Here is a 12,361-nt window from a genome sequence, read left to right as displayed (position 1 = left end):
CTTGAGGCAAGAGAAAGATAAGATAGGGTACATACAATGGGATTATCTATTTAATCTATAGACCTTTGAAGAGTGTTTTCTTTTGTTAGTGAAGCAGCGTCTGGAAGCTGGGACCATCTGCTTAACTCTTTAGAAAATTCTTACATAAAAAAAAAGGTGTGTGCTTGTTGTGGGATGGGGCAGAGTAATGGAACCAACGTTGATGGGACATCTGCAGCAGGTATATATTGGCTGCTTTTCACTGGGTTACTACACAGTTTATTCTTTAGTCTTGCTTGCTTTTGCTTTTAAACACTATAGAAGTCCTACTTGAATTTTGCATCAAATTGAAACCTCTAACTTATGGGTAGGGTTAACATATAGCCCCATTTTCATATATTTTGCCTGTTCTCCCTATAAATATGCTTGCATTTATTAGATCTTGTACACTGACTAGTGGTTTGGGAAATATAGGCAGTATAACTTAAAGGCAGGGGACCCAGAATGCCTAGGTTCGTTGGCTCCACCACTTACCAGTACCTTGAGTAAAGTATTTAACTTTTTTGTGCCTTGATTTATCTGTAAAATCAGGATAACAAATAGTAGCTGCCTCATAAGAGTTGTGAGGAGTTTAGAATAGTATCTGCCACATAGAAGTGCTCAATGAATGTTAGCTATTATTACTATTATTTAAGCCCTTCTAAGGAGGCTTGAAGGGTGCAGTGGTTAAGCGCTTGGCTGCTATCCGAAAGGTTGTCGGTTCAGACTCAACGGCCGCTCCATGGGAGAAAGATATGGCAGTCTGTTTCCATAAAGATTAAACCAAACCCCCTGCCAACGAGTCAATTCTCACTCATAGCGACCCTATAGGACAGAGTAGAATTACCCAATAGGGTTTCCAAGGCTGTTATGGAAGCAGTCTGCCACATCTTTCTTCTGTGGAGCAGCTTGTAGGTTCCAACCTCCAGTCTTTTGGTTATCAGCCAAGTGCTTCAACCACTGTGCCACCAGGGCTTGCTTCTATAAAGATTATAGCCTTGAAAACCCTATGGGGCAATTCTACCCTGTCCTATAAGGTCACTATGAGTAGAAATTGACTGGATGGCAAAGGGAAAGAAAATAAACAGGAGGCTTATTTTTCCTACATATTTCTTCATACCAGTGGCATGCTGATAAATGTTTAACAGTTGGTTCTCTGGAAAAACAAAAACAAAAGCAAGCCCTCATTTGTGGCTTTTGCCGATTTCTGTGGTGTAAATACTGTGTGAGTGAAGCAAGATGATACATGTAAACAAGCACCCAAAAAACCAAACTCACTGCCATAGAGTTGATTCCAGGTTTCCAAGGTTGTAAATCTCTACAGAAGCGGACTGCTGCATCTTTCTCCCGTGGAGTTGCTGGTGGTTTTTAACTTAGCAGTCAATTGCTTTAACCACCGCAACCACGAAGGCTCCCTAGAGCTTGGTAAATACTCAATTAAAACAAACAAACAAACAACCTTGATTAGCAGGGGCAGGTAATACTATTTTCCCGTTTGGATGAATCAACTAAGAGAACAGTGACTTGTCCATAATTCCACAATTAGCAAAGGTCAGAGGAAGGACTGGAATCCAGACTGATTCCTTAGCGTGTAGAAGGGTATCTTTATTTAGTACATGCATACACGCACCACACACGTAGTAAAAGTAACAAATGGGAAATGCTTTATATGCTGTTTAGTACACACCCCTCTCTCCTAGCCCAGTGAGTCAAAATTTGAAAAACTTCCCAGGCTTGTGGCTAAAAATACAAGACTAGTTCTGCTTGGTTTGACAGTGAAAAGTTATTCTTGCCATAGCTTCATCTGCAAGATGGGGCAAATGAACTTGCCTACTAGTTAGCATGAGAATTCATTATATATTTGCAGTGTGCTTTGAACTTCTTAAAGAAAGATGCCCTTCTTGTGGCAGGCATCCCACTAGGACGGTATTCCTCTGACTGTCGTGACAGAATCATGCTTGAGTCATCAGCTCTCTGTCAGCATCACTCAGCAGCTGCCCTGCCAAGCTTCAGCACGAGGTCATATTGTTCTTTTGACTGTTGGGATCCCTCCAATTTGTTTTAAGCCCTGTTTTTTCAGGGAAACAATAGGAACTATATTTTAATTACAGCAGGAGAGACATGATCAAAACTCTTTTCTACTTTTCAATCTTTCTGAAGTTTCTGACACTGAACCCCTTCTTTCTGAACAAATCTCCTTTTTACATATCTTTGAAATTAATTTTTAATTAATGAACATAGTACCTATGTTGTTGTTAGTTACCATTGAGTTGGCTCCGACTCATGGCAACCTTATGTATAATATAAGGAATGTTGCCCAGTCCTGCGCCATCTTCATAATCATTTGTATGTTTGAGTCCAGTCAGACAATATTCTGTTCTGATCTGCAGGGTTTTCACTGGCTAATATTTAGAAGTAGATCGCCAGTCCTTTCTTCCTAGTCTGTCTTAGTCTGGAAGCTCCACTGAAACCTGTCCACCATGGGGGACCTTGCTGGTATTAGAAATACTGGTGGCATAGCTTCTAGCATCATAGCAACATGCAAGCTACCACAGTATGACAAATTGACAAACAAGTGATGTATAGTACATATATATAGGGCAAAAAAATTAAAAGGTACCAAAAAAAAACCCAAACCAAACCCACTGTTGTCGAGTCTATTCCAACTCACAGCAACCATATAAAAAAGCCCGTTGCCATCAAGTTTATTCCAATTCATAGCAACCCTTTTGGTTAGCAGCCTGAGCTCTTACCCACTGCGCCACCAAGGCTCCTAGCAACCCTTTAGGACGCAGTAGAACTGCCCCATAGGGTTTCCAAGGCTGTAAATCTTTACAGAAGCAGACTGCCACATCTTTCTCCTGTGGAGTGGCTGGTGGGTTTGAACCAACCTTTCAGTTCCCTCCTCCATTTTACAGATGAAGAAACTGAGATACAGAAATGTTGAGTAAATTTTCCAACATCACATTGCTAATAAGTGGTGTAGTCACGATTTAAATTTTAGTGTTTGTAAAGTCTGAAGTTGAATTCTGGAGCGCTCATTCAAATAAAATTCACTGATAACTGCACCACCTAGAAATAAATACTGCTAGACATTTGGTGTGTGTTTTTCTTGTCTTTTTCCCATACACATGTACTTACGAGTTTATCAGAGAAATCTTCTTTGCCATTAACCTGTGCTAGATAATCCTGGTTCTACCTTATTGTACTCAGGGTACAATAGAGTGGGTACAAGAAAATCATGGGAGTGGGGTGGGATATAGAGAAGGAACTTCAGAAAATATCTCCAAGTATTATGTTACTTATAACATCCTTCTAGTTTTTCTTTTATACAAAAATTGTCCTTCTATAAGGTTGTACCAATTTACATTCCCACCATCTGTGTATGAGTGAGGGGTTTCATCATACATTTACTACACTTGATATTCAGTAGGTCCCTAAATGCTGTATATTCTCATTTGATTGTATTTAGTGCCTTTTTATCTCATAAAAACCTTTTTTGTTAATTAACATCAAGGACACGGTGTTCAGAAACGTTCTCTAAAATAATATTGTCAGAAACTTTGCTGTTTGAAATTATACCTCTGTGAATGGAACATCCCATACTCTTGCCTTGAGGATCTGAGCCATGTGGGTCACTTTGACACGGGATTTTCAATTCAGGCACAAAGCTTTAGATAAAGAGTTTTCAGACCCAACATTCCAAGCTTATCTTAACTTTGAGGTTTCCCAGGAAAGAGGACCCGGGGGCTTCTCAGTTCAGGCCTAAGCCTGATGTGAAACCTTTACACATAGCCCTACTTTGCCTTAAGGCTATCAAAACACTGCTTCATTTAAATTTTACTAAACTCCACCCTTCCTCATAACTCTATTCTCCTTTGGTGAGATGGCCCAGGTTCCTCTGGTATGTTGTCTCCTTTGTCACGGAAAGTTAGTAAATCTAACTTTGTTGACTAAGGGAGTGTTCCTGGTCACCTTTACCGGATGGCCTTATCGATCCTCACCTGTAGGCCCTAAATCTGAAAACAACAGGAAAAGTTCCTTTTAATATCTCTTTACTGATTTTTTTTTTAAAGCACGAGGTGACTTTTATCTGCTTGTAATTTAAGTCTTGCCTGATGAAACTAGATTAATAGCCAAGATCATTACTGCTTTCAGTTCTTCCAATACTCCAAGTTAGCCGGACCGGCTGTTTTATCTGCAGTGGAAAACTCTTCCCCGGGATCTTCACCTGACTGGCGTAGCCTAAATGTCACCTCCTCAGAGAAGTTCTCTCTAACCATCCTCATCTTAAAGTAGACATCTTTCCCACACCATCCCCACCCCTGTCACTCTACCCTATCATCTTTATTTTTTTTATCACGCTCTGAAATTATCTTATTCGATTATTTTATTTATTATCTGTCCATCTCTATTAGAATGTAAGCTTCAGGAGAGAAGGTACCACGACAGCTCTGATAGCCACAGCATCACTGGTTCTAGAACCTTGCCTGGCACTTAACAGGTCCTCAACAAACATTTGTCGAAGAGTGAACAAATGAGGGACTAACTGCTTCCTTTTACTCCTTCCCCTTTAAATACCTACCAAGTAGACTCACCTGGATTCCATCTCAGGCGAGAAACGGTGGAGGGCATTCGGCTTCGCCATTGGCTGGAGCATTTGTCGTTGCTCTTGGCAACCACTGTTTCCCACCAGTCGTGTCGAGGCCCCGCCCCTCCCCTCTTCGGCCCGCCCCACTTCGGCCTCCCCACCCAGCACCGGCCCCTTCTGAAAAAGCGGCGCTCGCCCTTTAAGCGGCGGGACTTCTCGTCACGTCGCCCGCGGCCGCCGGAAGAGGAAGTGTCGCCTGAGAACGCTCCCTCACTTGTCCGAATTCGGTGGCGCCACGTCTGCTGTTCTTCGCTTTCTGCACCGCGGCTTCGGCGGCTTCCGCCTCGACACCTTCCACTCGCGGAGCCGGCAGCGTCGTGAGGGGGCCGAGACGGGGAGTTGGCGACTGTGAGCATCCTGGAGACCTGAGAAGCGAAGATGTCGGACATCGGGGACTGGTTCAGGAGCATCCCAGCCATCACGCGCTATTGGTTCGCCGCCACCGTCGCGGTGCCCTTGGTCGGCAAACTCGGCCTCATCAGCCCGGCCTACTTCTTTCTCTGGCCCGAAGCCTTCCTCTATCGCTTCCAGGTACTGACCGGCGACGGGGGGCAGTGGAGACTCCAAGTCCCAGGCGGCCACGCGGCGGCGGAGCGTTGGCCGGCGTGTTGCCGGCGCGCGGTGCCTAGTGGGATTTGTAGTGCGTCCAGCTCCCGCGGTTTAGGGCGGGGTCCTCAGGGCCCGGGTCGGGAGGTGTAGGGGTCTGGAGCAAGGACCTGAATAGCTGGAGACGTGAGCTTTGCCCAAGTGGGAAGGGACTGGTCTCGCCCTTATATTAACATTGTGCTTCCCACTCTCTGCACTCAGTGAATGAGCAGTGAGAAGGTAAGTCAGTGATGTTTGTCAATCTGTTGGATGCTGGTGTTGGTATGTCTGAGAGCCGTGGTTAGCAGCCTGGGTCCAAGTGGAGCAGGTGTCCTCTGACCTCCCTCTATCACCCAGGTGGGTGGCGTGTGGGTATCAAGTAACTTAGCCACCATAGTGATGAGCTCTTCATATGTTAATGGAGTTTTTTTTCCCTTGTAGGAAGGATTTTAGGTCAGAGGTGCAAACAACGGGTTTATTTGCGGTTTTTCCCTAGGCAGTAACCTAGTGTCTGGCATATAGTAGTTGAATGCATGAAGGAATGAGTAAAGAGTAAATTATTCCAGAAATGGAAGATACTGTACTGTTACTTTGAACATGAAGGAAAGACTCCAAAGCGATTACTTGGCAAGGGAGTGCTCGTTTCCTGAGGGTATCTATATTTACTGGGTTCTGTGGTTTAAATTTTAATTAGTGGCGGGTCAGATACCAAGATCTGACATTTATTTTTAACACATTTGCAGGGCTTCAACCTAGTATCTTCTGGTTCGAACCCCTGCTGAGAATTTGCATTTCTAACAAGTACCCGGCTGAGAATTTGCATTTCTAACAAGTTCTCAGGAAGTTATACGTAAGAATCGCCTGGGGATCTTGTTAAATGCTGATTATCATTCAGTAGTCTGTGGGGTGGAAATGCAGATTCTCAGCAGGGGTTCGATCAGAACGAACTAACCAGTTCGAAATCCTGATTATTTGGCCTGTGGGTAACACTCTCTTGTCCCCCTCTTCACTGGCTATTATTTTTAAATCTTTTTGTCTGGTTCTTTGTTTTCCTAAAATGTTGTGATGTGCCCCGAAGATTAGTTATAGGACCTCTTTTCTACCTTCTTTCTCAAGGTGATCTCATTCAGCTTTGTCTTTAGGTACTCTGTAAACTGAAGATGCTCAGATACAAATACAGATATCTTCAGTCTAGATTGTCTTCTGATTTCTGGACTTGTACATTCCATCTGTCTATTTGAAATCACCACTTGGGTGATAATAGACATCTCAAACATAACATGTCCAAAACTGAATCCTTCCCGCCCCCTTCACGCTAGAAGTAAATAGCAACTCCAGTATTACAGAAGCTCAAGCTAATAATAGTTTTGGGGTCATCCTGATTTCTGTTTCTCTTATACTCCACAATCTGTCAGCAAATCCTGTTGACTCTGCCTTGGACATACATCCAGAATAATATCTCTTCTCACTTTCCATTGTAAGCCATTATCGTCTTCCAGCCTTACTCTTTCAATCTTTTCTCCGAACAGCTAGAGTGATCCTTTAAAAATATAAATCAAGTCCTGCCAGTTCTCTGCTCAGAAACCTTCAGTGTTTTCTCAACTCACTGTGTAAAATCCAAGTCCTTTCAATAGCCTGCAAGGCCGCCCACTGCCTCTCTGATCTCATCTCCCACTGCTTTGTACCTTGTACATTAGTTTCTACAGTGACATCCTTGCTGTTCTTCAGCACCTAACTCAGTCCCTCCTCAGGGCCTTTGCACACGTTTCTTTGCCTGAGGACGATAAACCAAGGCTCACTTCTTTACCTTCTTCCTTCCTTCTGGTCTCTGCCCAAATGCTACCTTATTGGTGAGGCCGCCTCGGATTATCCTACAGAAAATAGCACCCCTTCTTCATTCTGTCTTCCTTACTCTTAATTTTTCTTGCTACGTATCACCCATTGGTATTTATTGGTGCACTTTCCCTAAGAGAAGAAGGCTTCATGAGAGCAAGATCTTTTCTTTGTCTTGTTTACCATTGCTTTTGTCACCTAAAATAGTGCCTGGCACATAGCAGGTGCTACTGGTTGAATGCATGGAAATAGCTGGTCACTCGCTATGTGCCGGCCACTGGGGATACAATAGTGACTAGGATAGGAAAGATCCCAGCTCCTGTGAAGAAAATAAGAGCGAGGCATGTGATGGGGAGTGACTTAAAGGGTGTAATATTTAATAGGGTGGTCCAGAAAGGTCTTAGAGAAGATATTTGAACTGAAACTTAAATGATGTGAGGCAGCCTTGGGAAGATTTGGCTCTGGGGACAACCTTCCAGGAAGAAGGAGGAGTAGAAAGGCTTAGGGGCAGGAACAAGGAACAGAAAGAAGACTGTGTAGCTATTACAGATACTATAGGGGTGAGGACTGGTAGATGAAGACAGGGAGATAGCCAGAGGTGAGTGCAATAAGGTGAAGATGGAAAGTTAGTCTGGGGCTAGATCACATAGAGCTTTGTAGGCTTTGTTGTTGTTGTCTTGGCTGGTTCCTATCAAGTTGGCTCCAACTCACGTACAAGACAATCAAAGGATACCCAGTCCTGCGTCATCTTCATGATGGTTGGTATGCTGGAGTCCATTGTTGTGGCCACTGTGTATTCTGAATGCCTTTCAACCTAGAACACTCATCTCCTAGCAGTATATTGGCAGTATATTGTGATCCATAGGGTTTTCATTGGTTAATTTTCAGAAGTAGATCGCCAGGCCTTTCTTCCTAGTCTGTCTCAGTCTGGAAGCTCTGCTGAAACCTGCCCACCATGGGTGACCCTGCTGGTATTTGAAATACTGGTGGCGTAACTTCACCAGCATCACAGCAGCACACAGGCCACTACAGTACAACAAACTGGCAGACAGGTGGTCGAGGCTGTGTTAAGGGGTTTGAACTTTATTTTCAGGACACCAGGAGGCCGTGATGTGTGTGAAAGTGGGGTTAGTAGCTTACCGTGATTTGTATGTGAGGGGGGACAGCTAGGTAATGGGATCAGAGATGAGTTAAGTTAGTAGGCAAGAAAGATGGTGTTTTGGACCAGGGTGGCTGTGAATATAGGTGGATAGATGTAGGACTTGAAATGGATAAGATTGCTTGCTGGATTGGATATGAAGGATAAAAGGGTGAAGGAAACAGGATTCACAGATGTCACTGAGTGTTTATACAGAAGCAACTGAGTGGTGGCATAGTCATTTACCGAGATTGGGAATGTTTAGGGACACTCAGGTTTGTGGAGGGGTGTGGATGAAGAGTTAGGTTTTGGGCGTGTTAACTCTGAGATGCATTTTTGTTTGTTTTATTGTGGTAAAAAATACGTATATAAAAAACATTTTGCCAATTCAAGCTTTTTTACGTGTACAGTTCAGTGACATTGATTATGTTCATCATGTTGTGTTACCCTGTTTTATAGACAACTGCCTTTTCAGTTTCTATTTCAGGACTCAAAGATAGTTCTAGGCCATCTCGTTTAATTCCTTTGCATAATAGCTACCAAACCACATAGTTAAGTATGCAGTCGAACATTTTTGAAGACGATTTCTTCCAAATCAGTCATAGGGCATTATTTTTCCTTTTCTATTAGAGTAGATAGAACCATCATCACTATTTGTTTCCAGATTATTCCATCACCCTTAACAGAAACTCGGTGCCCCGTAAACAATGGCTGCCTGTATCCCCCCTTCCCGCCCATCCCTAGTAACCACTAATAAACGTTGATCTCTAAGATGCTTTTAGGCATCCACGTGGGGAAGTCCCATAGGCACTTGGATATAAGAATATGATTGTGGATGGCAGCCAGAATTGCATTCCAGAATTTTTCCTGTTATTTGCTTTAATAGATATTTGTTGAGTGAGTGAATGTCGTGTACTTTGTGCCTGTTGGGTAATGTGTGTTGCGGGGAGCAATGATAAATCATTTCATGAGAAGGGCTCGGTCAGAACTGGCTCTCTGACCCTCCTTGTAAAATCTTGCTCACTTGTGTAGTCCGTTAAGTCAAGTAAGTAATAGAAAAAAGCCTTCCTAGTAGGGGGGCAGATGTGTAATGTTAAAAGGGTGAACTGACTTGTAATCTCCTTTAGAAAGAGTCATTATTCATGTCACCCCTTCCAGGATTTTCCTATCCTCCTTGCATTGTTTCTTCTGGCCTTGTTATCCTGAGACTGAAGCTGCTGGCAGGAGGCAGGAGCCATGCACTGACTGCCCAGGTGTGAAAAGACAGTATCTTTACCGGGGTTTCGAATTGGTTCTTTCTGGTTTGAACCCCTGCTGAGAATTTGCATTTCCACCCTAGATTATATGAATCAGAATCTACATTAAGATTCCCCAGGTGATTTTTAATCTATAATAAGTTTTCAGAACCACTGCTCTACTAGTGGTTCTCAGAATTGGTCCCTAACCAGCAGCATTAACATAGCCTGGGAACCTGTTAGAAATGCAAATTATCAGCAGGTATTCCATCCAGAAGGAACCAGTGAAGCCCTGATACACCCTGTCTCTTCCTCCTGTTTCTCTGGCTCCTACCTATGCCAGACAAGTTTAGCTTTCAGATCTGCCTGGAGGAACTTGTTTGCAAATGAAGCAATTGAGGAAAGACTGCATCTGAGAGAAGCTGACAGGCAAGACAAACTGTGTGTTGTGTTTTAGCAGCATGTCTGCCAGGGGCTCATTTTTTCTTTAGAAGCTGAGTCTTTAGTAAAGACCTTGCAGTGTTTATAGATTTTCTTTCACTTTAAAAAAAAAAAAATTGAGGTGGTTGATTTAGAATTGTGGATTCATGTTAGAAGTGACAGATGTAATTTTTCCATCTTATTTCTAGCTTCCCTGTGAGTCACTTACTGGTTTGGAACTCCAAAGTTTAAAATGTGCTTTCCTCAGTGTGGATAGGTGAAAACATCTAGGTGTGTGTTAAGACTCACTGACTACACTTCTGTCCAGAATTTCTTTCTCCCTCTTCCTAGTCCCTCAGGCTTAAACCCATCAGTTAAATAGTTCACAGTGATGAAATGTCTTCATACTGGTCTCTGATGAACTAGCAGAAAGATGGCAGTTTCCTCCTGCCTTACTGTCTTCTGAGGTGATGTCTCCCAGGTTATTGCCTGCCTGGCAATGTTTCTTTATTTTTTGGAGCAAACTAATGTCGCCTCTTAAATCTGTATTGTGCTTCTCTGTTCTTACCTCGTTCAGCCCTCACAGTCATCCTCGGTAAATGTTACCCTCCTCGATAGACAGCTGCGCTTTCAGTTTGTATTTCAGGGAGACGAAGATAGTTCTAGGCCATCTTGTTTTAACTCCTTTGCATAATATCTACCAAACCACATGGTTAAGTGTGTAGTAGAACATTTTTGAAGATGATTTCTTCCAAATTAGTCATAGGAAATTATTTTTCCTTTTCTGTTAGACATGCCATGAGTTTTCAAGTAATTGAGTCATGGTCTCAAGGCCTAGCTCAGCCCCTGACTACTTTTTAAAAACCAAAAACCCATTGCTGTTCAGTCGATTCCTGCTCATAGTAACCCTATAGGGCAGTAAAACTGCCCCATAGGGTTTCCGAGGGTGTAATGTTTATGGAAGCTGACTGCCACATCTTTCTCCTGTGGAGCAGCTTGTGAGTTCCAAACGCCGACCTTTTGGTTAGCAGCCGAGTGCTTTAACCACTGTGCCACTTGGGCTCCTTGTTTGCCTTTAGGCAAGTTATTTATCCTTTCTGAGCCTCAATTTATTTGCCTGAAAATGGGGATAAAATAATACCATAACTCTATTCTAAGATTCCACTGGTTATAAGATGCTCCACCAATTTAATACAACTTTTTTGGGGAGAGAAAGGTAGAAATTATATTAAATGAGTGTATTGGTTATAAGATACATCATACTTTTAGAAACACAAAAAAAAGTGCTTCAAATTGAGGAAGTATATTGTTTACTTCATGCCTCTGTTATATAAAACACACAGACAAATGTTTGTAAAGTGACTAGTAAGTAGCCTGGTAAATAGACTATTCAAAATAGTGCCTTTTTTCTTTTCTTTTTTTTAAAATCAGCCAACAATTCCTGCCATTACTTCTTTCCCTCCATGGACAGTAAAATTCTAATTTTAATTTGTAAATGAAAAGGAAAAATGTAACTGCTGGATTAGTAATCTTATTCTACTTTTTGTCCCAACTAGAAATGGAAAGATGTGAACTCCCAATTTTCCTAATTTATTTCCAGGAGTAATAAGACATGGCACCAACCAATTGTGTTAATCAGCCAGGTGCCTATATTTGCCAAGCTTTTGCATATATTATTACATTTAACCTGATGACAGCCACCCTAGCAGATTTAAGAGTGTTTTGGGGAAGACAGATGTATACACACATAAGAGGAAGAGGCTGAGCATGGAAGTAGCCTCAAGATTTGGGTTTAGAACTTTAATGGTTGGTGTTTTGGTGTGAACAGCTTTTTCAGATCTTTCCTTAGCAGTCCTGTCCACATTAGACAATTCTGCTGTGGTCTGTAGATGAGGTTGCTCATGAGTTCAATGCTTTGGTTTCTAACTTTGTATTGAGTTATGCTATATAAACAGGAAATGTATATATTACAGATTTAAAGCTTGTTGAATTTTCAAAAGCTCAACCCACTCCTATAACCAGGACCCAGATCAAGAAACGTTACCAGCACTACCAAAACTTTCCTCCTGCTCCTCTGATCACTGCCCCCTCTCAGGGTAACTATTGATCTCACCTAATAACGTAGATGGTTTTTGCCTCTTTTTGCACTTTGCATAAATGGACTTACACAGTATGTACTCTTGTGTCTAGCCTCTTTTCCCAGCAGTGTGTTTGAGAGTCACCTGTATTGTCACATGTGGTTGTAGGTTGCTCATCCTCATTATTCCACTGAGTGAATATAGCACAGTTTACTTATCTATTCTGTTGATGGGCCTTTTGAGTACTTACCAGTTGGTGCTGTTATGAATAAGGGTGCTGTGAACATTCCAGTACATGTCTTGGTGAACATATGTACTTCTTGATGAACATATGTATGCATTTCTGTTGAGTATATACCAAAGAGTGGAATTGCTCTTTTAAAGTCCTCAGTCGAGTGCCTTT

General features: G+C 42.4%; 1 protein-coding gene across 3 annotated transcripts in view; it reads left to right on the top strand.

Moving 5' to 3' along the window:
- The first annotated feature begins 4,868 nt into the window (after nucleotides 1-4,868).
- Nucleotides 4,869-12,361, top strand: part of DERL1 (derlin 1) — a 27,820-nt gene continuing 20,327 nt past the window's right edge. For all 3 annotated transcript variants that reach the window (XM_004372981.2, XM_023728178.1, XM_023728177.1), the window contains exon 1: nucleotides 4,869-5,200. In XM_004372981.2, coding sequence (XP_004373038.1) covers nucleotides 5,048-5,200 — 153 coding nt within the window. In that variant the 5' untranslated portion in view covers nucleotides 4,869-5,047. The remainder of the gene's footprint in view (nucleotides 5,201-12,361) is intronic.

Source organism: Trichechus manatus, unplaced genomic scaffold (genome assembly GCF_000243295.1).
Source record: "Trichechus manatus latirostris isolate Lorelei unplaced genomic scaffold, TriManLat1.0 scaffold00022, whole genome shotgun sequence".
Classification (NCBI taxonomy): Eukaryota; Metazoa; Chordata; class Mammalia; order Sirenia; family Trichechidae; genus Trichechus; species Trichechus manatus.
The sequence above is the reverse complement of the archived record's forward strand: the minus strand, read 5'-3'. Positions and strand labels throughout refer to the sequence as shown.